General features: G+C 35.8%; 4 protein-coding genes and 1 non-coding gene across 5 annotated transcripts; 1 reads left to right on the top strand and 4 right to left on the bottom strand.

Annotated features, from left to right (window-relative positions):
* Positions 1-5653: 5653 nt before the first annotated feature.
* LOC104880230 (uncharacterized) lies at positions 5654-10240 on the top strand. The gene is made up of 2 exons (XM_019222325.2): positions 5654-6610; positions 8082-10240. The coding sequence occupies exon 2, from the start codon at positions 9526-9528 to the stop codon at positions 9949-9951; it is 426 nt and encodes a 141-aa protein (XP_019077870.1). The 5' UTR covers positions 5654-6610; positions 8082-9525; the 3' UTR covers positions 9952-10240.
* A 1586-nt stretch (positions 10241-11826) lies between these two features.
* LOC100259933 (probable disease resistance protein At5g63020) lies at positions 11827-16458 on the bottom strand. Its single transcript, XM_002277712.5, has 2 exons — positions 12084-16458; positions 11827-11965 (listed from the first exon to the last, which is right to left on the bottom strand). The coding sequence occupies exon 1, from the start codon at positions 15147-15149 to the stop codon at positions 12207-12209; it is 2943 nt and encodes a 980-aa protein (XP_002277748.3). The 5' UTR covers positions 15150-16458; the 3' UTR covers positions 11827-11965; positions 12084-12206.
* Positions 16206-16353, bottom strand: LOC132254391 (small nucleolar RNA snoR135). Its single transcript, XR_009466671.1, has one exon. It is a non-coding gene; the product is annotated as a small nucleolar RNA snoR135 (small nucleolar RNA).
* A 1623-nt stretch (positions 16459-18081) lies between the features above and the next one.
* Positions 18082-21508, bottom strand: LOC100254869 (profilin-1). The gene is made up of 3 exons (XM_002283454.5): positions 20869-21508; positions 19967-20104; positions 18082-18538 (listed from the first exon to the last, which is right to left on the bottom strand). Exons 1-3 carry the CDS (start codon positions 20989-20991, stop codon positions 18404-18406), a joined length of 396 nt encoding a protein of 131 aa, XP_002283490.1. The 5' UTR covers positions 20992-21508; the 3' UTR covers positions 18082-18403.
* Positions 21509-21794: 286 nt separating this feature from the next.
* Positions 21795-27169, bottom strand: LOC104880228 (uncharacterized). Its single transcript, XM_010656300.3, has 9 exons — positions 26952-27169; positions 26679-26777; positions 25135-25255; positions 24218-24343; positions 24073-24126; positions 22899-22945; positions 22618-22734; positions 22112-22166; positions 21795-22020 (listed from the first exon to the last, which is right to left on the bottom strand). Exons 2-9 carry the CDS (start codon positions 26775-26777, stop codon positions 22004-22006), a joined length of 636 nt encoding a protein of 211 aa, XP_010654602.1. The 5' UTR covers positions 26952-27169; the 3' UTR covers positions 21795-22003.
* Positions 27170-27803: the final 634 nt, after the last annotated feature.

Here is a 27803-nt window from a genome sequence, read left to right as displayed (position 1 = left end):
TTCAGAGAGAGAGTAGGGTTTAAGGAGAACTAGGAGCAGCAAGCTAGAGAGGAGGGGTGTTTTTGGCTGCTGTTCTCTGGCAGAGGCAAGGAGCCATAGTCTGGAGAAGAGGACTTTGGAGGGATTCGGGCAGAGGTGTTTCGCCTTTTGGAGGCTGCTGGTGAGAGAGCAGAGTGGCAAGCTTGCCGGTTTAGTCGGCATTGGAGGAGGACTTAAGGCGTTTACAGCTGAACAGAGCCTTACTGGAAAAGGTTCTCTCAGGTATGAATGCAACTGACTTATTGTTTGATTTGGATTCTTATTACTCCTCTACGTTTCTTATTGATGTTTGAGTGATTGTTGGTTTGCTTGGGGTGGATAATGAAGGCCACTTATTACTTGTTGAGATATCATCCTGAATTCATGCTTGTTTTTGTTAATCTTGGTGTGCCATGTCTCTGTTATGAAATACCCAAGAATCCTTCCAATATTTGCATTTAGTGCTATTTTTCTCACCTAAGAAGAAGGTTCACTGATAACTCATGAAGTGGAGCCTCATTTGATGACATCTTTATTTTGTTTTCTTTTATGCTCTGTTTCCATGGTTTCTTCCTTCTTGTGGCTCTTATCTAAATGCATGGGATGTGAGGAAAAGACTCGGATCTGGTTATGAGCTCCAATAAGGATACATGTCCTCAGGCTGAAGCTGTTATCAAAGAGCAGGCGGGTCAGACTTCTGTATAAGCTCCGCGAGAAATCCTTGGGAAATGGTCTGGGAAGGTCTCTCGTGAAGCTATGTTAAGTTGGCCAGAAGAGCATTTCTATGTTTCAACAACTCCAAGTCCTATCAGTGTTAGTTTTGAAGGTGGTTATTATAGTGAGAATGGACTATGGTTTGGTGAGTAGGGTTTTGCTATGGGAGGTCAAAGACTCAGTTGATTAAATGGTCAGCTTTCAGGATTAGCTACTGCCTCATTTGTTTGTAAAAGAGGTGTCCAAAGAGTTTTCTTCCTAGATGGCAGCATTACGAAACACTTGTCTGTTTGACAGTTGGAATGGTGGCACCCAGATTCCAGCTACACTTTCTTTTATCCCTGGCTTCTTTAGTTACTCTTGGTCATGCATGCCAATCATGGCTTCTTTATGGACCCTGAGGCAGTGGTGGTGTTGATACTTTTCTTGGCCACAGATTTGGTTCTCATTATTCTGGAGAGATGTCTCCAATCGTCCTTGGAATCCTCTACCTAAGAATGCATCGGGATGTTAGAGATGTCATGTTCATGGCATGTCGTTGTCTTCTCCCTTCTAATGTGGTCTATTAGAGATTTTGTTAACTGTGGGCTATTCAAGGAGACTGGAGGAATTGAAGAAAGTCGGATATGGGACGAGATGCAGACAAATTTTCTCTTGCTGCCATAAGGGTTTAAATTAAGATTGCAGTTTTCACTGGGCGCCTCGTTCATTTAGATATCCGAGAATTAACTTTGGTTCAATCTTTGGCTAATGATCATGTTGTTGTTAATGGTATTGGAATCATAATTGGTGAAGACTTTACAGAAACCGTTGGATCACGCTACAATCTTCATCAGTGAGCTTGTGATATCAAAATCTCCGGTGGTGACCATGGCTCTGATTGCAGTTGGCGACGTTATTCCGGAAGGGATTCTGACTTATTTCGATGAGCAAGATCAGCTCCAGTAGGCTTCAGTGTACCCCCTGGCTACCGACAGGAAGGTCATCATTTTCGGTGTTCCCGGTGCTTTCACTCCCACTTGCAGCTTGAAGCACGTGCCAGGCTTCATTGAGAAGGAAGGAGAGATGAAATAAAAAGACATTGATGAAATTCTGCTCGTTAGCGTTAATGACCCCTTGGTGATGAAGGCATGGGCAAAGAGCTTACCCTGATGACAAGGATGTGAAGTTCCGGGCTGATGGCTCAGCAACATACATGCATGCGCTTGGCCTGGAGCTTGATCTTTCAGAGAAAGGCCTTGGCACTCAGTCCAAGAGGTTTGCCCTCTTGGTGGATGACCTTAAGGTGAAGGTTACAAACAATCAGATTTAGCAAGCCAATGCATTCATAAGAGTTTGATGCCGGTGCAGCCACCAACAGTTTAAGAGACACACTTAATTTGTCTCCTAGAAAGAGCAAGCAAAGCCGTCTTTGAACGACGCCGGCGGCTTGCCGCCGGCGGCGAAATGCCTCCGCCATCACCAGAACGTCAAGCAACCATTGAAGCTCTTCCACTTTCCCTCTCCACCGTCTGATGGCCGCGATCTTTTTCCTGGATCCCACTTCCAGTGCTCCGCTGCTGTGCCGGGTCAAGATCTCCTTTGCCGACAACGTCCCTCTGCTTCGACAAGCTTCCAGAAACACCGCCCGGAATGTGGTGCACTTGGACCCGCCGTGTCACAATGCCAGGTGTAATTGATAATGCTGATAGTGACAGTGACCTGGAAGTAGTTGCAGATTTCTTTACTGTCAATCTACGATGTCCTATGAGTGGTTCAAGAATGAAGGTTGCTGGAAGATTCAAACCTTGTGCTCACATGGGCCGTTCTGATCTTGAAATTTTTGTGGAAATGAACCAATGTTCTAGGAAGTGGCAATATCCCATTTGTATCGAGAAATATTCTCTAGAGAATGTTATCATTGGTCCGTATTTTCAATCGCATGACATCCTCGATGCAGTCTTGTGGGGAAGATGTAACTGAGATACAAGTGAAGCCTGATGGTTGTTGGCGTGTAAAGCCTAAGAATGAACGTGGGATTCTAGCACAATGGCACAATGCTGATGGTACTCTCTGTCCCCTTGTTGAGGGAGAATTTAAACCAAAGATGGATGTGATCTCCACAGTCGGCTGCATGGGAGGTCTTGAGGGAACACCCAATCAAACCTCATTGGTGGAGGCCTTGCATGGTGGCCATGTCACTTTAAGATATTCATGGGAAGCAAAAGCAGCAGAAGCGGACCTCCACTTTCTTTGATTTCTGTAAAGTCGAGAAAGGCATCTTGTTATGTATTGATGTTGCTGTTCGTGGTCTTGGCATCCCCGATGTGGACTGGATGCGTCAAAAGGTGAGTAAGGTAAAATAAGACCGTGGGACCCACTCTTGCATGGCATGCATGGTCACCTCTGGGCCACATGCCACCTACTGTTCCATCACCTTTGATTTTGAAAATGATTTCTCAAATCCCCTTTTTGTAAATATCCTTCTCTAATTCTCATTTCTTTTTCTTTACTTTTATTTATTTATTTATTTTATTTTATTTCAAAAGAATTCTACTCTTTAGTTTTTCATCTTTAGAATTTTTAGGATCACTCAAAATCTCTTTTTAATAAAATTTGCTTCCACTTTCTATTCGGCAAGCAATTTTCAAATCCTTCATGATCTTTTAAAATATTTTAAAAATAGGCAAGAATTAAATTCCGTAATTCCGAATAATGGAGTTTATGGAATTAATTCATGCAAAAATAAACGGGCTTTGGTGGGGGCCCTACATATGTGATTCATGATTGATTGATTGATCTGATTGTCATGCAAGATTGATTTGTTCTGCTTTGTGATGCGCGTATATTCATACTATATTGGTTCACTAACCCCCTTTTGATAGCGCATATCGATTTGCCACCCAGGTACGTAGCTTCTCACATCATGGTCACTCTCTACGCTTATTTTAATTCTCATACGTGCATGATCGATTTGAGTATTCATTGATTTTCTCATTGGTTGCCATGTCAGCTTCATTTTATTAGTAGAGACCCGACTTTAGGGACTTAGAGGGGTGCTACGGTCTTTATCGTACCTTCCCGATAAGTAACCTGACCCCCGAACCCGATCCGGTTTTTCGTAGATCACCTTTTCCAAATAAGGAGTCACACTTAGGGTTTTTCTTTCTTATTTTGTTTACCCTTTTAAAAATAAAACAAAAATAAGTGGCGACTCCAAGTCATTTTCAAATAATCAATAAAAATCAATTTTTCAAAATAAAAATCGAGTTTCGCCATCGAGTGGGAAACGCATTCGAGCGATCGAAATGCGGGGTCCACATAAATATAATAATAATAATAATAATAATTATTATTATTATTATTATTATTATTATTATTGAACAATTAATGAAAAATAAATTAAGATAATAGTGACAACTTGAAAAAGAAAATAAAAACAAAATAAAAATTATATGAATATCATATGGACTTTGAGAAATATTTTATTTATTATTTTTTAAAATTTTCTTGAAATCTTAATATATTAATCACCAAGTTTTAGACTTATCATATCCATCATCGAATTGCATAATAAACTTCTACCTTTTGGAGTTTTGGGTCAAAATGGCCCATACATAAAATTAAAAAAAAAAAAAGGTCTAATCATTTTATGAAACTTATGTTCAAATTGACTTCTTTGGTGCCATGTAAGAGCTATGTCATAGAAATATAATTTTTTTTTTCAAAATTTTAGTTAAATTTTTAATTGGCAATTTGAGCTTCATTTTTTTTAATTGAAATTACAATTGCCAACTAAGGCTTTAGTTTTTTAATCGAAGCCGCAGTTATCAATTGATGCTTTATTTTTTAACTGAAACCTCAATTGACAACCGAGACTTTATTTTTGAAGTAAAGCTTTAATTGCTAATTGAGGTTTCAATTATTTATTTATTTATTTTACTTTAAAATTTAATTAAAGACTATTAAATTATAATTTATTATTGAAATTAAAAATATATGTTTTAATAATAAATTATTTATATTCAAGCTTTAGAATCTAGTATTACATTGATAAATAGAAGATATTATAAATGAATATTTTATTTATTAATAAATTAATAATTTTAAAATAATAAATTTATATAACATATAAATAAAATATAACATTGTATAATTTATTAATTTAAGATATTTAATTTGTTGTTTTTTAATATATTAATTTATTTGTATTATGTGAAATTTATCCATAGATTCTCTCCTTGTGGAGGTATATGAGATTATATACATTTTTTCCCCCAATATATAAATGTTTAGTGAGTATTTTTTTGTGACTTTGATGAAAAAACTAAAAATTATATTTTGGTTGTAGACTTTTTCTAATTAATTACTTAATAGTATACTATTATTTCGATAAAGATAAATATGTCATAATACAAATAAATTAATATTTTAAAAAATAAAAAATTAAATATCTTAAATTAATAAATTATAAAATTTTATATCTTATTTGTATGTTATATAATTTTATTATTTTAAGATTATTAATTTATTGATAAATAAAATATTCATTTATTGTATTATATTTATCAATTTATGTTTATTGAAGTAATACTAGTATATATTTTTAATTTCAATAATAATAAGTTGTAATTTAATAGTTTTTAATTAAATTTAAAAGTAAAACAAAGTACATATTAGTTGACAACTGCAGGTTAGGACTATACTATTATTTTGATAAAGATAAATTTGTCATAATACAAATAAATTAATATCTTAAAAAACAACAAATTAAATATCTTAAATTAATAAATTATATAATTTTATATCTTATTTATATGTTATATAAATGTTATATAAATTATATAATTTTATATCTTTTATTCATCAATTTGTTGAAGTAATACTAAATTGTTAACCTTAATTATAAATAATTTATTATTAAAATATATATTTTTAATTTCAATAATAAATTATAATTTTATAGTTTTTAATTAAATTTTAAAGTAAAAGAAAAAAATTAATTGAAGCCTCAATTGACAATTGAAGCTTTAGTTAAAAAATGAAGTCTTGATTGACAATTACAGTTCTAGTTCAAAAACTGATTGAGGCAACCACGACTTTAGTTCAAAAACTAAATCCTCTATGACTTTAGTTCAAAAACTAAAGCCTCTACGACTTTAGTCGAGGCTTTAACTAAAATTTGCTCGTACGTGACACAAAAAAAAGGTTAATTTGAATATAAGTTTCATATATCTAATTGTAGACCCCCATTTGGGGCTCATCCTTTTTGCAGGTTATTTTACCAGATGTCACAATCCTGGAGGGCCACGTGTCAATTCCCAATTTATCCTTATGGAATCACATTAGTGCTTAGGAGAGGCAATAAAAAAGTGACACTTGTAAAAGAAGATTCCAGGAAGAGCGTGTTGGTTATGAAAAGCTGCAGGCTGTTAAGAGGAAGGTGGTGCTTTTGCTGCCGTTGGGAGGAAGAGCAAGTTGTGAGAGGAGGTTTTTAACTTGGAGAGCAAGCTGTGAGAGGAGGGTGGTGATTTTGTTGCTGATTTTTTTTCAGAAAAGGAGTGTATAGGGTTTGGTACTGAGAGAGAGATATTTTTGGAGGCTGTTTTGGCTTGAGGAGCAAGCTGCCAGAGTGAGGGTTTGGGTGGTGGCTCTACAGAGACATTTTTTTGAAAGAGAAAAACAAAGAAAGGAGAGATCTTTAGCTTGGAGAGCAAGCCAGAGAGGGAGGAAGGAGAAGGTAGCCATTTTTTAGTGAGGTGAGAGATTGAGGGGTCCTTCAGCTTGAGGGACAAGTTTGAGTTCGGAGGGGAAACGAGGGAAAGGAGAGGATATTTTTCTGGGTTGATCAAAGGAGGAAGAAGGAGAAGCAAATGAAGGTCGTGTTGTGGATCATCAGGTAAGATCACCTCGAGCTCGATACGTTTTTGTTTCTTAATGTCCAACTTCATTCTTTGCTAATCTATCAATATCGTTTTATGGTTTGCTGTGGACATTAAGGGCCACAGGGTTGTTTTGGTTGAATACGATTATCTGCCTATACTTGCTCTATTCTGTTTTTCCCTTATACTCTTGATATTTTCCTCTGTAATGGCGGGATTCTTCTTTTGGGTTTGGGTTTGATGTTTAAAAATTGTATTAAAGACTTCCCGTTTGTCCCACCAGTTTTGAGCTCATTCATCATTCATGAAACGTGGCTTTGCTTGAATATTCCTTGGATCTTATCATTTTTGCTCTGTTTTTAAGCAAGTTCATCCTTCACACCTATCTGCTCCCATGTAACTAGTTGTGGAGTGTCTTGGTTCACATATCACCACCTGAGAGCTCTCATTTACAGAGTGTAAACTGTGTTTACAAAGTCCTTGCCTCAAACAGTGCATTGAGGAATACCTTGAGCGGTTGGCTGTTCTCTGGGAGAGATAAGCTATCTGGAAAGGGGTTTAGCATACAAGTCAATTGTCAAAGATAGATTGATCAAGTATCATGCGCGGAGTGAACCACATAGGGCAGTAATCACTCCACACCAGAATTCAATTATTGGCTAAGTTGTAGTGAATGTTGGCTGTCACACGGGCATTCTTTCCACATCTCGTGCTCACATTGGTGCAGAAGGAGCATAGGTTGAGGATGCAACTAAAATGGTGATTTAGAGTGAATGGGTTACATACTTGTTGGGATGTCATTTGTTTTGAGTATATTTGGCTCTGTGCCAGTCATGGGCATCACAGAGTGGCCTCCCCAAGATTCGAACTTGGGTCCAGGCCTTAAGGTTTAGGACGTTGTCCTCTTGGTACCATCTGGGCTAGTAGCCCAGATGGTACCAGGAGGACAACCAAAAAGACCTTAAGGTCTTGAGTTCGAATCCTGGGGAGGCCATGTAGTGCCAGCGAAAGCTTTGATGCCAACAATGTTAGTTCAAGAACACAAAGATAAACACAATCACACATACGAGGTTTTAACGTGGTTCGGCTAACCATGCCTACGTCCACGGATGAGAGAGAATAATTACACTATACAATAGAGAATATTACAGAGGATAAAACCATATACAACTATTGGGTTCCCGAAACATCCCATGTTTCCCCACTCCTTGTATCCATACCTTACTACGAGTCCTCTCGCTCCACCAGGTACCTCCCGTTCTTCCTCACATCTCTATCCACCTCGTATAGTCTCTATAGGCCCATCTCCATCTCATAACTTTTTCCCCTCATGACCTAGAATATTTATAGAGATATTTCCAACAACCTTCCTTATTCTATAAGGAAGTCTAATATTACAATAATATATCAATCTATAAATATTCTATATAATATTCTTTACACAAAAAGAATCTATACTAATTAGGAATTTGGGACACTTCCTAACAGGCTACTCTGTGATGCCCCTGACTGACACAGAGACAATGACGTCCTAACAATACTGTCATGAGTGAGCATGTCGGAAAGTGTCATTGCTGCTCACGACCACTAGCTAAAATCAGGAGGTTTTATTCATTCTTTAAGTATAGAGTTGTACATGGCATGAGACGTGTATGCTGGCAGCCACAGGGACAACCTCGATTTTTGGGCACAGTGTATATAGAATTGACGAATCTGCCACGCTGGCCTTGGCAAAAATGGCGTGTGTTAGAAGGGTCGTCTGCAAGGGCAATATCAGGTGAAAATGTATCAACAAGGCCACATACCTCAAGTGCCAAACCGGATGTTATTTCTACCATCCAGCTTGTTGCTTCTCAGAGGAGATGGGTTTCTAAAGCCAGGACCGCAGAAGATGATAGCCAAATTAACATTGAACCGTGGAGAGAGGAAGAAAGGGAGGAAGATGAAAAAGATCCTAAGATTGTTTACCATGGGCCCATCCCATCTACAGTGAGGAAGCTTTTGCAACATGAAAATAGAAAGCATCTGGACGAAGAGGATGATTGGTTTGTTGCATCCTCCGCTGCAGCATCTGTATGAACAATTTATCTCTAACAATAGTTGGAACAGTCCCCACATTTAGATGCACTGAATGTGTAGAGAAACGAAAGGGGTTTTATTCGAAGTTAGAGGAAATTGCATCTGAAATCAACGTTTTGTATCTCAAAGGTTATCAATCATTTTGTAACGGTCTGCAAGATATGAATGGGAATGGCTCTCTTCATCACTCTCAAACTGCAGAAGGTATTCGAAATGGTAATTCCAGGCAAGGATAGCATCTCAAAGTTGAGGGAAGCTCTAAATTACTCATTGGATTTGATTAGCAGCTAAGTTTCCAAAAACAGTTGTCAGAGATACAGCCTTGGAACCATAATGATGCAAGATCCCCCTCACAGAACATTGGCTCATTTGAAACTGGAAAAGAATACAGTAAAGATAAAGGGTGCTTAGAGAGAAAGAATGGAGGTAGCTTGTATAGGAGTGGCTCTATATTGGGGCTATCTCCGTCACATGTTTATGGAGGGTGTCCCTTCATTCAAGCTTGGTGGTTTAGCTTGGCTGTTCCTTGGGGTGGCCGATACATGCAGTTTTCTCTATGACGATGAGTTCACTAAGTGTCTTAAGGATTATCCAAATCAGTTTAGACATGACAAGGCTCTTGGCAGAGAACAAAAGAGCAGAAAACGGGAAAGTTACAGAGGAGGATAAAAGTTTGAGAAAGAAAATTAGTGAGGAGCTTTGAGAGTACATGAGAGGAAGTGAGCTTGAGAGAGCCATTGCCTGGGAAGAAATTCTGCAATTTCCGATACTGTCGGAGGTATGGATGGAGTTCCCATCGAAAACGGTTTTCCGGCGGTGAAGTTCTTTAACCAAGGCTATTCCTATACTTATAATGACGTCATCTTCCATCCAGGTTATATTGACTTCATTGCCAACGCTATCCAGCTGGGTACTAAACTCAGTCACAACATCCATCTCTCAATGCTCTGTCGTGGCGTCGTCGATGGGCACCATCACCGAATCTGCCATGACCGTGGCCTTGGCCACTGTTGACACCAAGAAAGAGGCCGCCACATTTGAAAAGCAGCGCCGCTGCCAAGAAGCAGCCTTCGCCGCCTCTGCTTCTGTTGCCGGGATTTCTATAGACGACACTCCCGACCCCCTCGCTTCCAACTACGGCGATGTCCCTCTCCTTGATTTTCAGTCCAAAGAGATCACCGATCTCAAATGGACAGACATTGGGGCTTTAACCGAGGATCTCAAGGACCAGAAGGTGTTGACCCAAAGGCGAGCCCAGACCATTCGAGCCGTCGGCTAGAATACAGATGGGTTTCAAACTCTTCCATTTTTCATCCTTAGCATTTTTTCTTTAGGTTCCAAAAATCTATTTTTCCAATAAAATTAGCTGTCATTTTCTTCCGCATCCAATTTTCATGATTTTTTTAAATATTTTAAAATAAGCATAAATTCAATTTTGTAATTTCAAGTGATGGAATTTATGGAATTAATTCGTGCAAAAATAAATGGGCTTTGGTGGGGGCCCAACATTATTGGATGTTTTCTCTTAAAGTCAATTTGATTGAATCATGATATATGATGATTTTGTACTCGATTTAGTGGCATGTGAGTTATGTTTTATGTCTATTATTGTGCACTAACCTCCTCTTTTGATAGCGCATGGTGGCTCGTTACCCAGGTACGCACTCACTCTCACCTTGGTCATTCTTTATTGAGTGTTTTGATTCTCACAATTGCATGATCGCTCTGAGTATTCATTGATTTCCTCATCAATTGTCACGTTAACTTCATTTTATTAGTAGAGACCCGACTTTAGAGACTTAGAGGGGTGCTACGGTCTTTTTCGTACATTCCCGATAGGTAACCTAACCCTCGAACCCGATCCGATTTTGCACAGACCACCTTTTCCAAAATAAGGAGTCACACTTAGGGTTTTATTTCTTATTTTGTTTATCCTTTTAAAAATAAAACAAAAATAAGTGGCGACTCCAAGTCATTTTCTAATAAATAAAATCATTTTTTGAATAAAAATCGAGCTCGCCATTGAGTGGAAACGCATGAGCCAAAATGCGGGATCCACACTAATTTTATATATGTATATATAAATGGGCCATTTTGACCCAAAACTCTATCTTTTGAGCCCAACTATGCATTTTATTACTTCAGACTAACCCTTTAAACGCAGGTTTGATAAAGTTAAAAATAATTTTGGCTTTGACCATGTTGACTAGTGCGTGGGAGTGCTTTGACCGCATGGATTGGCAGAAAATATCGGGAAACCAAGGAAATTTTGATAGTGATATCGTATCGGCCTAGGTTGATAAACAAAATATTGACAATATTTAGTTGATAGTTTTCGAAATTTCAAACCCTCGTTGGAACCTTGAAATTCAAATCATTGAAGATTAAAAGTTTGTTTTATTTTTGAGAACAAAAAAAAAAGGAAAATATGTTTGATAGTTAGAAAACATAGTTTTTTATATATATAAATAAAAACTATGGAGATTTTTTATAACATTTTTTAATTGTTTTCAGTTTTTATTTATTTATTTATATTTTTCTAGAGTTGTTTTAAAAAATAATTATATAAATGAAAAATGATTAAACATAAAGTACTATGTATAAAAAAAAACACTTTTAAAAAATATTTAAAACTATAAAAAACAAATAAGTTAAGAATATTTCAAGTTTTTTAATAGATTTTTGTTTTGCAAGACCAAATAACAATTTCATAAAATTATTTCCTATAATCGTTTTAAAAAAGATTTCTCAAATAGAGTTCACGTTTTTTATTTGTATTTTTAAAGAAAGATAAAGTTGTCATTCAAATTCCATGAATTGAAAAGGAGTCTGAATATCACAAAGGGATTGATAAGAGTTCTCCTTGTTGAGGATGCAAAAGAGAGTGCAAATATAATTAAGAATAAGTGATCTTTTAGGCAGAGTTTACATATCAAATTTAACAAACTCCATCCAACCTTTAGATTTAATGACCCCAAATAAACTTGTAGTTCTATTAAAAAAGAAAAAAAAGTTGATTTTTTGAAGAAGTTATTGTATATATTTGGTATTGTGCATTTGATTCCTAAGACAACATTTGAAATATTTCAATGCAGAAACTCAAGCAAAGAATGGTCAAATTTTACAGCTAAAGCACATTGAGGCATTAGAAATATATAAAACTGATCACCATACGAAATGATATAACACATACATACAAAAGGTTCTTTCTTTTCAACAATTATTTATGCTACTCTTGCTATGCATTCCAAGCACCCAATCACTCACCACCAAACGTTCTTCAAAAACTTGTCCTACAAAAACAATCATTCATTTGCCAATCATGAGAATCTCACCTCTTTGACAATTCTTTGTTGCATTAAAACATTTCTCATAACATAAAACAAATGGAAGCAAAAACGAAAAATGTACCTAGGAGAGGAAGACCAATGGGTTTGTCAGAAAATAGAGAGGAAATTAAATGAAATGAAGGAAACCCAACAATTCCTGCAAACCTCCATGACATAGAACTCTACAACCATCTCCTCCTTTCAATCACCATGTTTTGAAATACGGAGTGAAAGTGCGCTTGAGGTTGTCATCCTCCCACTGCAAGTTCTCCCACCAGCTTGATTCCCCCTCAATTATTTTTAGAGTGTTGCTGGCACTATTGGAATTCAATGGCAATTTCCTTAGATTTGGACAATGATACACATGGATCTTTTTTAGGGAATGAAATGGCAAGGCCCGCCTGTAGATACTCTTTAGATTTGGGAGATCATGCAACCATAACACCACAAGTCTTGAGAATATGCTGAGATTTTGTTGGTCAATTTCTGAGTCTCCACACTCATCACTCCCTATAATTTCTTCCATGTCACGACTAGTGCGAACCAACAGGAACTCAAGGCTTGAAGCATAAATAAGCCAGGTCAGGTCCAAGAATCGACACCCAGAAATATTCACACGAACAAGGTTGTGGAAGTTTGAGTTTGAGATATGACCTCGAGACAGTCCCATATTTATTTTAACACGTTCCAAATCATTACAATGATCAAATCCAAGCATAGTGAGTGTTTGCAAAGTCGAAAGTGGCAGCTCCACCACCTTCAAACCTGGGCACGTCCTCATGTTTAGTTCTCGTATGCGCTTCTGCAGTATCAAGGAGGTGAGATATTTTTTAACAACTGGGGCTGTAAGTAAGCTAATACTTATCCAACTCAGGTATTGCAAGCATTCCAACTCCTGCAACACTCCAACTTCATCATATTCCACAATATCTAGGGAAATGCGGTGCACCATTTTAAACATCTGCAAATTTGGAAGGCAAGATATCACATTTGATGGAATTACTTCAAGCCACTTTACACGGTCCAATATCAAACACCTCAGTTTTGTCAAATTCTTTAGTTCTATAGGCATCCTTTTTATACTGGTCCATGTTAGATTCAGATATTCCAAACTCTCTAATCTGCAAATCTCCAAAGGTAACTCCACTAATTCTTCATTACGTGACAAATCCAAAACTCTTATGGCAGGCATGGATTGGAAGAATCCAATTGGAAGTGACTTCATGTTACTATTTATCAAAATCAAAGTTTGGAGATTGGGGAAACAAGGTGATAGAGAGAATCCTTTATTGATATTAGAATCCCATAGTGAAATCCGTTGAGCTTCTTTCCATTTCACAATTTCATATGCTTCAATCAACTGAACATGATCTAGTACAAAAATTTTGTGTCTTTTTTTCCCATAATCACATGATAACCATAGAGCCATGTCACGGATCACATCATGCATCTTACAAGTGTCTTCAGATACATCGCCTTCCAAGAGACACGCAAGTTTTAAGCTTCTAATAATCTCATCTCCTTGATTATGTGCTTTGTGTATATCATCAAATTTGTTCAGAAACCCCTCCCCAATCCAAAGATCTATGAGGCCTTCATTCAGAATTTCATGGTCTTCAGGGAATGTAGAACAATATAGGAAACATGATTTGATGGTATCATTGTCCAAGTGATCATAACTGAATTTCAAAATTGGAAATACTTGATCTCCCATACCTGAAAACTCTGCTGGGTAACTCTTCAGCACTTGAATTGCTTGCTCCCATTCTCGAGGAGTTTTTCTGCTAGCCATTGATCGCCCAATGACGATGAGGGCAAGTGGCAGTCCTTTACATTCTTCAATGACAATCTTTGCAAGCCTTTTTATTTCCGGATGTGAATTCAAGATATTCTCACCAACCTTGTCACGGAACAGAGAAAATGCTTCATCCGGTGTCAAACACTTTACCCTCATCCTCTTATGAACTTCCATTTCATCGCATACTCGTTCAGATCGCGTAGTGAGTACTACTTTGGACTTAGTTTGGTCACCCAAATGAGGGATCCCCACCTCGAAGAGATCGAGTCGCTCCCACATATCATCAAGCAATATCACAAAGTTTTTGGCTTTCAACAACTTGCATATTTCTGCAGCCTTCTCTTCCTTGCTACGATTCTTCCATTTGTGCTCTGGGGTCGGTAATTTATTCAGGATCACGTCTTGAATATTTCCTATGTTGATTGGTTTTGACACCACTATCCATATCACCACATCAAAATCGTTTCTTTTACCAAAATACTCATTATTGATTTTCCGCAAGAGGGTCGTTTTTCCAGCACCCCCAATTCCATACAACCCAATACTTCTTACTTGCTCATCTTCCAGGCATCTTCGAACCTTCTCGAACATCAAGTCTAAGCCCACAGTCTTCCCCATCGGTCTCTCATCCACAGGAGCACAAGGCAATGTATGAGCCACAAAATCAAAATGCCCTTTGCCCTTTAATTCAGTCACAGCATCGATCTTTCTACTCACAATCTTCCCCAGCCTGTAGCTTGACCTGCAATTCTTAGGACAGGTTCCGAGACATTTCTGTTGGATTTCTTGATGCCCATTTTGCAATATTTCTTCCACTTCAGCTTCCATGACCTGCACAGCGAGGAGCCAACCATCCACTTCATGCGTACGCCTACTCTGTTGTAGTTCCTCCTCACGCTCAACACTTACCATCACATCCTTACTTAAGTTGCTCAGTTCCTCCGTTAAGCTCTTCAGAGAGTTGAGATTTTTTTCAAGCTCAGGAATATAAACTACACGCTTGGCGGTGCAATCCCACAAGCGGGTGGCTACGTCCAAGATTGGGCTCACACAATCCATTGCTTGAGGGGATGACAGAAAAAAGATGAGTTGAAAAACAAGTGAAGAACTGAAAAGTGGAGATGATGAGTTGCCGTAGTGGCTCTGACTAATAACAGTTGTTTTAACAGGACACCAAAAAGGTGAGGCGACTTGAAAGACTTTTTTGGTAACATTTGGAATTGGTAATTGTAGCCAAGAGCCTGTAATATCAGGGGTCCTACAGTTTGCTTTCATTGTTGAAGCCTCCTCCTTGCAATTCTTATCCTCAGAAGTGTCGGCATGGCCTGTTGCAATCTCGTTGTGATCCATATTAATGGCTACTGCTCAGCTTATGTAGGTGGGTTTCCAGAGTAGCAATGGGATCGATATTGCTTTCAAACTCAGTGACTTGTCTGAATGATATGTATCAAAATTCATATATATGTTAATTACTAATATACATTTTTGGTACATTATCATCCAAGAGACCATTAAAGCTAAGGCTCATGATGATCTCAAGTCCTTGGTGATAACCCAAACACCCCTCCCAAATCCAATTAATGTTTCAAGAGATTTTCATTTTCAATCTATTGATATAATTTGGAAATTGGGAACAATATTGAAAACAAGATTTCACAATGGGAAACAAACATATGATATGAAGTCCATACTTGAAGATTTTGCGGCTGACTCTTCATAACTTGTGTGACTTTCTCAAAGCAGTTCTTCTGCTATCCATTGTTCATTCAAAAGGAATACAAATGAATATATTTATTTTAAAAATTCAAAACATGTTTTATTTTATTTTAAATAAAAATTAAATCATTTTTATGATTTATATAAAATAAAATATTTTATTTAAGATTTAATATCTAAAATTTTAGTACAAATTTATGATGATAATTTTTTGTTATTTACATTAATTTATTTAAATAATTAAAAATATTAAAAATCATATTAATAATTTATCTTGTTAAATTAATTTTAATTTATAAAATATTAAAATTTAATTATTTTTTATATTTTAAAATAAAAATATTTAAAATTAAATAAAATTGAAATATAAATATATAAAAAAATTAAAAATATAGTGATAATAAATATTTTAAAATAAGATTAATGAGATAAATTATGATATATTTAATATTAAAATTATAATTTATTTAATTCAAGATTCAATAATATAAAATAAATAATGATATATATATAATTTTTTTTTAATATTCATATTTTTATATTTAATTATTTAAAAAAAATTTGTAATGATTGTTGTTTGAGATTAATAGATCAAATCGAAGTCGTTCTCTGAAGGTAGGTTTGGGAATGGAGTAAAGAAAATCGAGCAATGACAATAGAAAATGAAATAAATAAAGGGGGAAATGGAAGAGATGTGGGGAAGATGATTGTTGAGAATTTCAATGGTAGAGATGAAACCCAACTGCCCACCTTCCCCTCCATCATTATTGCAGGGAACTCTTTCGGCAACATCGCGCATCAATTGTAGCACAACGCCGATACACACAATCCCTGCTTCTAACATTTCCTAACTTTCTACAAAAACCCTCACTGGCAGAAGAATTGCAATACCAGATGAGCGAGAGAGAAACCAAAACACTTTAGGAGAGTAGTAGGTTTGTTGTGGCACTCTCTGTGCGTATGTGTTTATATACACACATATGAGACCGCTGGACACGGGATTAGGGTTTTGCTAGGGTTTCAAGTTCCAAACATCAAATGAAATTGACCAAAATGCCCTTCACACAACCCCTTATTTGCGTCGTTAGCGCAATGACCTGGCTCAACTAGCAATTTTTTTCCATTTTTTTTCTTCACTACCCTTCCTTTTATACTCTTTTACATTATTTATTTATTATTTCTCTGGTCTTTTTACATCATTTATTTATTAGGAATTAACAAACAATCAACCTAAATTTAATTCAAATTAATCTCAAAATGTACCGAATCCAAACCCAATTCAATCCCATTTTTCTAAGTTTGAATTGATTAAGTTAAATTTGGATTGATTATACTATATTCTAATAATGGTCGGATTGATTACATTGCATTATTCAAAAATCTATTTATAATGTCTTTTAAAAAACTTTTTTATATATGTTTATTCCAAAATTTAAATAATATATAGGATAAAATTTTAAAATAACAAAAATAAAAATAAAAATAAACTCATATATATATTTCTTTAGAAAATGAAAAAACATATAATATAATTATAACTTGATATTTTTCTTAAAAATATAAAAAAACTAAATATTATTATACATAATAATAAATATTATAAACATTATAAAACATTAACTATTCCAAGATTGGTTTGAACATAACCCAAGTTCGGATTAAAAAAATTTAGCACAAACTCAATCGGAATAATGAGAATATTTACCTAAACCCGGGATTGGGTTCAGGATGGGTTGGGCGTTAAGGTTGGGTTAGACCAATGTGTTACACCCCTAATTATTTCTATTTATAATCCCTCTACCTTTATATGTAATTAAAAAAACCAAAAAGGAAAACTTTAAAGATGAACCACTCCTTTTCCCAAAGGAAGGTCGAAAATAAATTTTTATTTATTTCATTTAATTTTTTTTGCAATATCAAATTCATAAACCTAAATAAATTATTATTAAGACTTGCTTGGATACAATTTTTTTTTTAAATAAAACTTAATATAGAAACTTTTATATGAAAAATATAATCTTATTTTGCACCCTTAAAAATTCTAAAATTTAAAATAGTGAAATTTTTTTAAAATCCCAACATTTTCAATCCAATTAAAAGCCAAAAAACAGGAAATATATATATATATATAAATTTCGCTTCCCATCGCCAAAAAAGATTGTAAAAGAAAAGATACGATTGGCAAATTTTCAAACTTAAATGTCAATTTAGGATCATGGAGTTTAACTAAAGGAGATTTTGGACCATCTTTGAAAGGCAATACACAAAGCGAAGGGTAAACTTTAGAGAGGTGATCTCTCAAAATGGAACTACTGGGGATATTTTTCCTGCAGCTCTTTTGGTTGAGACCGAGGCATATGCATCAAACCCTGTAGTTTTCTCGCATTTTAATTACAAAACAGAAACAGTTCACCAATACAATCCAATAGACAATGGAGATCACCAAAATCTGCTGTGAATCTTAGAGGAATTTGTAGGCACCCCAAACATTCGAGCTTCTTCAGTTATGAGGCTTTTTCCTGAGGAAGAATATCCTCCACCTCAGTGATAGAACACTAAGATGCTATTCACATAAACAGGGAATATTATTGATTAAAGAAATCAACAATATAATTTATCATAAAGAGGAGGAAATCCCAAACCATTCAAAACTTCAAACTGCAAACTCAGTTGGAGCAAAGCAGTGGGAGGATGAATACACAATTTATGACAACATGGGCGGGATAGATGATAAGAAACTGACTCTAGGACACCAAAAAACAACTCTCTGTCTCACTCGGTTATTTTTCCTGCAACAACTCCAGCACCAGTGCATGGCCATAGAAAGAAGAAGATGCAAACCCAAAACCAAAAATAAAAACAAGGAAATCATGCATTCAAGAAGAGATCTAGAGGCCCTGATCAACAAGGTAATCTCCCATCCTCTCGACAATCATGTTACACTGTCCTGGAGTCAAGGGTTCTTCATAGATGCCAAAAATCAGAGCTTGGCCAGTTTTCTTTATAGTGACACCTCCAGAGCCCTGCAAAAGTGAATAACAAAACAATAATAAACAAGTGGGAAGCTGGGAGATGCTCATCAATTTTAGATTGCATCCACCATTTAATTCTACTTTCAAGCAAAAACAATATTGAAAAGTTCCACCAAATGGCCAAGACACAGAGAGAGTCATTTTGAAAAATTTTCAATAGTCAATTTTCCACTTGCCATTCCTGGGAAGATGGTTTCACAAAGTCCAGTCCAACCATCATCAAATTGGATGATCAATATAGTCCAGATGTAGCTTAAGATTTGATTCTGACTAACTTATGTAGGGGGCGCCCTGCCACTTTGGATGGATTCCTCTAATTTCATCATCAATATAAATGAAAAACGATCATGCTTGTTTAAATGTTTGCTTGTGTTCATAGAATGTTATGATGGATCTCATAATACATGAAGGACCACCTAAAGGGTGGGACACTGCTGATAAGATTTAGGAAAAGCAAAAGCAAAAGAAAAAGTGATCAGATTTCATGTGTCAAGATGAAATGGCAGGGCAAAGTGACCCAGAACTGTTAAATGTGGGCCGGATGTGAGATATACAAAATGTATTATTATTCCCTTGTGAGAGTGCCGGATATTATGGTCCATGATATGCGCTAATTGAGAAGAAAACCGATTCCAACAGTACCAACAAGAGTGTCCAAGGGATGGACACCTTGAATAATAGTTCTAAGAGTCAAAAGAATTAAAGAAACTCAGAAACTCAATAATTATGATGAGGGTCCACAATGGAGACCTGTATATGTCATAAAAAGTCATTGACCACTGAAGGAAAAGAAGGTTCAAAAGCAAATTTCATAATTCATTTGCATAGTTTCATATGTACATGGAAATGAATCAGAGTAACAATTGATGCATGAAAATAGACGTGAGGGAACACCATCAGGGCTTGAAACAGAATGGATAATGCCCAACATTGTTGGAATCAATGTAAAATGCAAAAGAAGCTGCACAAATTTCAATTGATAAATAGAAAACAAAAATAGAGAAAACCATTTGTACAGCAGAGGCTACCAAGCATACTACCAAAGGAGAATGAAATGCCTCGTGTGAATCACCTAGGCATTACAACATCTCAGAAGGGTGCTCTACGACTTATTACAGGCAGTCAAATATGCACTGAACAAGTATTTGACACCTATATTGTTCATAAAAATTTAAGAATGAACGTGGGCCTGTGCTGGAGAATCAGAGATAGTTACATGGAAAAAACAGTAAGTTAATTGCAAGGTTATAGAATCTTACAGGGATAAGAGCATAGTAACAAGTGCTAAATCTGGATTAGTCAAAAGAATAATCTCACCCCCATCAAAAAAAGAAAAAAAAAAAAAAAGATTTGTCCAAAAATTAGACAAGAACAAAAACGAATTTGTCAATCATCAAGGAAGGGAAATAGATGAAATACCTTCTTTCCACGGATCACTGCTCCAGGCTCTCCTTGGATAACCATGTACTTTGTGCCACCAAGGTATAACCCAGTAGGAGCAAGAAATCCAGGCTCATTGAAATCATTCATAATACCAGTAATCTCCTCAGGCTTAAACTGAAAACAAACAGACAAAGCCATTTCATGGTTAACATATAAAATTTTCAAAGAGCAGACAAAATCTCAAAACTCATTGCCACAAACAACTGGAAAGAGCAGCAATAAAGCTTTGTATCAAAATTATATGGCACGTACCATTCAGCTCAACTATAGTCTATGGTCATATCAACATCCCACACTTATAAAGCTTCATACTAGAATTTTTATCCAGTGAGATGGATCATCACTTCTAGCTTCAATTTTACAGAATACATAAATCAAGAATATATAATATTCACTCAACGAAAAAAAGCCTTGGAAGATAATATCCATAGAAAACACTTTTATCATCATTCATCCTTTCCATTTCAAACCAAATTGGCTACGATCTTCATCCCATAAATCCAAAGCTCTCTTACCGCGTCGGCTCCATTCTTGTGTTTTTCATCTTGAAGTTGAAAAAAATAAAAAGTCATTTTTATGTCTGTTATGTTATGATACATTTCCACCACATTTTCCACATTTGCACAAAATTTTCCGTGCAACCAAACAAAACATGTCAATTCAATCAAAACAAGAAAAAAAATTTCAACACCGTCCAAATCCGAATCCAAAAAATTCCAAGACAATGGATCGAGCACCATCCCGCTCTTAATCCAATCTTATAAGTCGTTAGATTTTCTTTTTCCTTATCATTGAAAATCCACGATATCAAATCAATCTCACACGCTGCGACAAATCGCATCACAATGAAATCAGATCTGATCAATATTAAATCAAACCTGAGGGAAAGTTTCGCTCTGAGCCCAGACGCTGCCATCGTGACCGATGATGGCCGCGGATGTAAGGTGGTTGCCGTCGATGTCGCACATCAGGTGATCATCAACGTAGGTTTGCCACGACATTTTGGTCTGCCGGTGTTAATTCTTCTTCTGGTTTTTTCTGTTTTTCGTGTCTTGAAAGCGGATATAAATCGTGTGCAGAGGCTGTGGGGCACAAGAGGAGCTGGTGTGGGATTCTCCGTTTCTTGATCTTCTCTCAGCTGTCCATTTTAATTGATTGAATGAGTGCCGCTCACGTAAGGAGAGGGAGGAACTTGCGTGTGGTGCTCCAACAGGGTCCATGCCACGTGGTGCGATCTGCATGGGTATCATAGTACACTCTTTGCTTCCAGAAATGAGATTGGCGATGCTGAGCCATCCGATTGAATGACTCATATTATTTATTAATTAAAAATTAAAATATGGCTGGGTCTCATTTCAATGCTTTGAATAGTATGCAAACTAAGACGAATTTGAAAATGGTTTGTTTATTATTATATTTGTAATAAATTTAGGAAAATTCTAAGGCTGCCAAATCAAATACCTACCAAATTTTGACCTTTGAAAGTGTATACAAAAATTTAGACAAGCTGAGAAGCGGCGCCCCCCGCCCCCCCGCCCCCCCCCCCCCCCCCCCCCCCCCGCCCCCCCCCCCCCACCTCCCCAGTAATCAAGAGTACCCTGACCCCTTAGTTTATTTTTATTTTTATTTTTTATTTTTATAACCGTGGATGTCCGGACCAGCTTACGCGCACCTCGACTAATCCCACGGGATCCTAAAGTTAACGATCGGGTAAACCTCTAATGACCCTGAGATTATAAAAAAAACCAATCAAATTACACATGAGATGTATTGTGATTGGTCCTGTTTTTTAAGAGATATAAAATGCAAACAAGACAGCCAAATGCAAAAGACTAAATATACATGTGTCATATCTTTCTGTTAATTCAAAGCCATAAAGAAGCCAGCCCAAGGACACAAGTAAAAGCCAGAAACCTAATCAACTCAATCAAAAGGAGAAGAAATGCCTTCCTTTGCGCAAAACCGCCCACAGATTTCAGAGCAAAACCAAGTAAACATACTGGTATTCGGCAACTAATATGTAGCTTCATCTGCAATGTTTGCCCAAGTATTAGCATCTACCTTCAGTTTGAGAATCCCAGATGCAAATAACAAGTGCCAGTAAAGAGAAAGTGCATATACCGTCATTGTCGTCTTCCATGTTGAAATCATCTTCATCATCATCAAAATCAATGTTCTGCAAGATTGTTCCAAGGGAATAAGATACAATTATTTGTTTTACAGATATGTTATATCTTCCATGTTTCTGTGTAGGGAACTGGGGAATGGTTCTTTTTTTGTATTGTAAGAAACTCTAGACATAGCAACATTAATTTCCATTCTTCAAATTTGAGGGTGACCTTTGCCATATAGAAATGGAAAGAGAGCAAAAATAATGATTATTTGCATTGTTTCTTAGGTGATCTTTTCTATGGAAAATTCCATTAAAAGAAAAAGAAATGAATAGCAACAAAAATAACAACCCAAGTTAGAAGGATTTTTTTGGAAGTTCAGATCCAAACATGTGTTGGACATATTCTAGCACCAGACAGATGTTCCATTGAACCATGAAAACAACAAATGCAAGCATTAATATGTAACACTTTGTGAAGTGTGAAAACATCAGAGATAAAGTTTTCTATGAGAACCTGATTATAATCACCATCATCACTGAATTCCTCTTCTGCAGCTTCTTCTCCTCCTTCATCATCTTCATCCTCATTTTCACCTTCTTTCTTTTCCTTTCCACCTTTCTCATCTTGGCCCTAGACATTTGAAGATCCATCACCAATATAGAAATCACAAGGAAATGACTGAGCCAAAGAGAACCAAACCTAGAAAAATGATAATCAACCAAGTACCAATAACAGTAAATTTGTAATTTAAAATATAGAGTTGACAGCCAACCGCCAAACAAAGAATTATTTACCTCAAGCTTCTTTTCAAGCTTTTCAAAGAGCTCTAACTTCTGCATGTCTGTTGCACAAACAAATTAATCAGTTTGATCTAATATCATTGAAATTAACCAGTTGATTCTATCAGAAGTAAAGATGTCATATAATTTCATCGTTAGGAGAGGAGTCTCAAAATCATACAATGATTTAGAAGAATTGATGCCCTCACAAGTTCAAGTTAAAGAAAGTGAGGGTACACAGAACTGGGTCATTTATTTCCCTTGAAAATAAGATGATGCAGAACTATTGCTTTATCTCATTAAATTACTATAACTAATCAAAATCAGAAAAAAAATCCTTGAAATTACCACAAGCAACAAGGTCAATCTAACTAGGAGGTGTATCTACTCACATTTATGCTAAGCATTCATTGGAATGAAGCATTGTTTTCCCATTCACTGATCAAAACCAAAACGTGTACAATGTTTAAGAAAATCCCCCCAAAGTCCATGAACCCATAGAATTGTATCTGATGAGTATGAGTAGAGCACCAAGTGATAAAACTGTGACATGATTAGATTACTCAGCTTTTGCATTGAGTTTTGTTACAAAGAATATATACATATATGCTTGGCACATATAGATGCATCCATGTGACAGGTAAGCGTATTCAGTTGCAAAGCATAAATAAACTTAGGTTGATTGTATAATGAATATCCCCTACATAATAAAGTTCAGATGTATTAAAAAAAGGGAAAGCTGAGGAGAGTTTACCATGATGCCGATATGAAAGAGATTAGTCTAAGAGAAGGGAATAACTGAAAAACTGTATCATAAAAGCCCCGGTCTCAAAGGAGTAAATTTACAATTTAAATTCTAATATTGAACAAAGGAGTTTAATTCTAGTTACTAGCCTGCATGCATAACTTAGATAATAATAACATGTGAAATGTGACTAAGATACCATCTATTCCATTTATCAATCATGCACACTGGTGATAACACAAGAAACCCAACGTAAACAAATCAAATGAACCTAGTTTCAAAGAAACCATCAATTCTCCACTCTATGGGAGAAAATAAACACACATGGGGTGATGACACAGAGTTAAATGAAGAAAAGAAAATGTTTAGAATCAGAAAGTTAAAAACCTAAAATACAGAAGTAAGCAAAGAAATTGAAATCAAGATATTCTATTCTCATCAGACCTGACTCTGGATTCCACTGCACTTTTCTTTTATTATGTGTTGCCCCCTTCATACCTGGAAGCTCAATGTGTAAAGAACAGTCTTTAAACTCGGTATATAAATTCCTAATAAAAAAAAAATCTTATAAGTTGTTCAGCTTGCAAACCTTGGACCAGTTCTAAAGGAAAATTATTAGAAGTGAGCCTTAGAATCTGCTCTAGAGGATCCCGTTTTAATGTTGTCCTCAGCTTGACCCTATCAGAGAATCTTTCAATGTCTGTGCTTTGGCTTTCTGACATCAAAATGTAAAGTAGATAGGGTCACCATCTTGTACTCAAACAGAACTGGGAAACCAAACATCTTATAACAAAAAAAGCAGTAAGTCGGAGTGCATTAAAACAGAGTGGCATAAAAGAAAACAACAAAATATGTAAGATCTAAGTAAAAAATTGAACATGATAAATATCTATGTGGCATAATATTAAAAGTTTTTTGAACTCATGGATATATAAAAATACAAGGATGGATTTCTAGTTGAGAGCATAACATGAACATAAATTGGAAATAATAATAACAACAATAATAATAAACTGTGGTACAAGTATAATGCTAGAATCCTTGAGGTTTGGCTAAAGCGGCAAGGGATTTGGGTGGGATCTGGGAGATTCTGGGTTTGAGTTCCAATAGAAATAAAGAAAAGAAAAGACTTACTATTCAGAAAAAGAAAAAGAAAAAAATAGTATAACGCCATGAGAAATCAATTACTTCAAGAGAACTTTAGAATCGTTCTCACTTCTGATCAGAAATCAATTACTAATTGTTCATGTACCTCTAGAGGAAACAAAACAACGAAGTGACAATGAAATACTAGCATTTGTCCTGTCAAAAAAAGGGGGGAAAAGAAGAAAAGAAATAGAAGGCAAATTACCAGCTGTCTCAAGTATTTAGGTAAAAGATGTGAACCATTTCCAACCAATCACAAGCCTTATCCCCAATTCAAGTGAGGAATTTGATCTATTTTCTATTAATACCTTACAAAAGAAATAGAAACGGAAACCATAATTTAAACTATGAAATACTTACTCCTTGGGACTATATCTTCAAGATAATAAGGAGAGGATTTCCAATAATTTTGCAACCTTGCATTCCGAATGACTAGGTTCTTCTCCTCAGGCACGCTGCTGACATCAGGCAATTCAATATCCTGAAACATCACAGAGCATTCTTTCACATAGAAATTATAAAACAATATACTCTGCACCTCCATGCTGCATCACATGACATAGTTGAAAAGTAATGTATTAAATCGGAGTTTGTTGTTAAAGACCATGGACTCTTATCTCTATTGATTGATTGCTAAACCATGTAGAAAAGAAATATGCTTAACTCCACCGTTCTTAACTTTATCATCCCTTTTGTTAAAAGGGTGTACAATTTTTTTTTTTTCTATTTCCCTTTCCTTTTCCTTCTTTTACTTTCCTTTCTCTCCTTGCTAGGGCTGTAACTTGTACACTCCTTTTGTACATAATACATATTTTACTTATTAAAAGAACAAAATAATAATACAATTATACAACAACTATGGAGAGAAAGACAAAAAGTACGACAGAATAATCTTCCTCAAGCTAGGCATATGAGCCCAACCATCCAACAAATTATATGCATAACAGCATCCATGAACAACAATAAATAGGCATTCTCCGAACCTCATTATAGCTGCTTTGGATTGTTGTGCATGCCCTATTTTGAAACACACCCTATTAATCTCATTCCACCACATATATGAAGGATGATTAAGAGTACGTTTGACAGTGATTTTATAAAGTGTTTCTAACCTCTCTAATACTTGAAAGATAAAATTTCCAAGTGTTAGAAATGCCAAAAATACTTACTAAAATCACTGTCAAAAGCATTCTAAGAGTCTATTCGACAGTGATTTTAGAAAGAGCTTTGAGACTAAAAAGTGATTTTGAAAAAAAATTAAGTGTTTGGCAAAATTTAAGAAACACTTTCAAAAATTTGAAAAATCACTTGTAGTATTTTTTTAGAGAAACATTTGATAGGTGATTCTCCTAATAACACTTTTAGAGAAAATACTTTCACTAAAAACACTTTAAAACACTACCAAATGCACTCTAAGTTGTATTTAAAACTTGGAGAAAAAAAAAAAGGAATGTTAAACAAGATCTTTAAAGTTAGTATGGGCAACAGTGATCAAGCACTAAGATCAAAGGACCCGAATGCGTTATTCATCGATGAGGTCAGAGCTATTAATGCACAATTAGATTTTGGGTAGAATGAGGGAAAGACAAAGGGTAATACTTCCTCTCTCAGTCATCTTGGAGCAAGTTCCTCTCCTTTTCTTCATTCTCTAATCTCCAGCACCGTTCAGGTTAAGTAGAACTCATGACAACGAATTTCTTACACATTTGGATTACTAACTCTGAGTTCAGATTTCAATGACATTTTCAATTTCACATTTCAAATCCTAAGAAGCCATTTATCGAACATAAAGCCTACAACTTCTGCACCGGTAGAAAAAAACCTCAGCGTGGCTTGCTTATACATTCTCAACCGCAATTCAGTAAAAATAAGCAGTTTGTTTAAAAGTGAGTGAAATTACTCACCGGAAAAAGTACAAAGGGCTCTTGCTTAGCGATGCCAAAGCCTCCTACACCTCCACGTCCATATCCACCACGTCCTCGTCCGCGCCCTCTAAAAGCCATCTGTCAACGAAATTTCGAACAAAAAGTAATCAGCAAGAGGAAACTGTAATTCAAATCCAACCATTATGCTCGGTGTAGTTGCTGAGGAAGTTAGGGAAAAAAGGAGGAAATCTTTTCTGTTTTAACACTAAAAACGCAAATAAAGATTGTAAGATACACTAAAATCAAACCAACCAGTTTTAGAGTAGTCCTCCGTTTGGTTGCTGAGAAAGTGTAGACAAGAAAAAAAAAAAAAAAAGGAAAAATAAAGAAAGACGTCTCAAGCAGGAATCCAGGGGTTGTGTTTCCTCTCTTCTCCGTCCACCTGCGTCAAAACGCAACGTTTAGGTTTCTCCGCTTCCAGCACTCTGCTTTGAACGCAGATGTTCGGATTCTCCGTTTTGGATAATAGTATGATAAAACTGACTCTCGTCGAAACGCAGCGTTTTGACAAGTCTATTATTTTTTTAGTATTTATTTAAATCAAAATTTTCCCTAATTTTGGGGAAGTTGCCCTTACTTGAAGGGTCCATTTTTCTTTAACAGGCCCTAATGAGATACTTTTACCGGCCACTTTGTGGAACCCATTTTTGACATGATGTAGAGAAGAACCATGGAAAGAACTTCAAACTCTTCAAAAATCACAACCATGTTATGGGTATTGGTAACCCAAGTGGACATCATATACGAGAAAAGGAAGCTAAAGATTTGAAACACGAGGCTTGTGAAAATTTTCACCCAAAGTGAGTTTCCCAATGTTTTTATTTTTAATTAGTTTTAATGATTCTATTAAATTTTCAAAAGCGCTTTTTAAATTTTATCGAATGTTGAAATTTTCTTTTAAAATATTTTTATCTTAAAAATGTTTTAGATAAAAATGTTTTCTAAAAGCATTATCAAAGGGACTCTTAGTGACTGATTTTTGGTCAACCAAATCCCATTTGGCTTCAATATTATTAAACTAAATAATACAAAATCATTAGAAGTCAATTCTATATTATAATGCCAAATGAACAGAGTTTTTTTGGCTATAGATAATTAGCAAAA

This window comes from Vitis vinifera, chromosome 9 (assembly GCF_030704535.1).
Source record: "Vitis vinifera cultivar Pinot Noir 40024 chromosome 9, ASM3070453v1".
Classification (NCBI taxonomy): domain Eukaryota; kingdom Viridiplantae; phylum Streptophyta; class Magnoliopsida; order Vitales; family Vitaceae; genus Vitis; species Vitis vinifera.
This window is presented reverse-complemented; position numbering and strand designations above follow the sequence as displayed.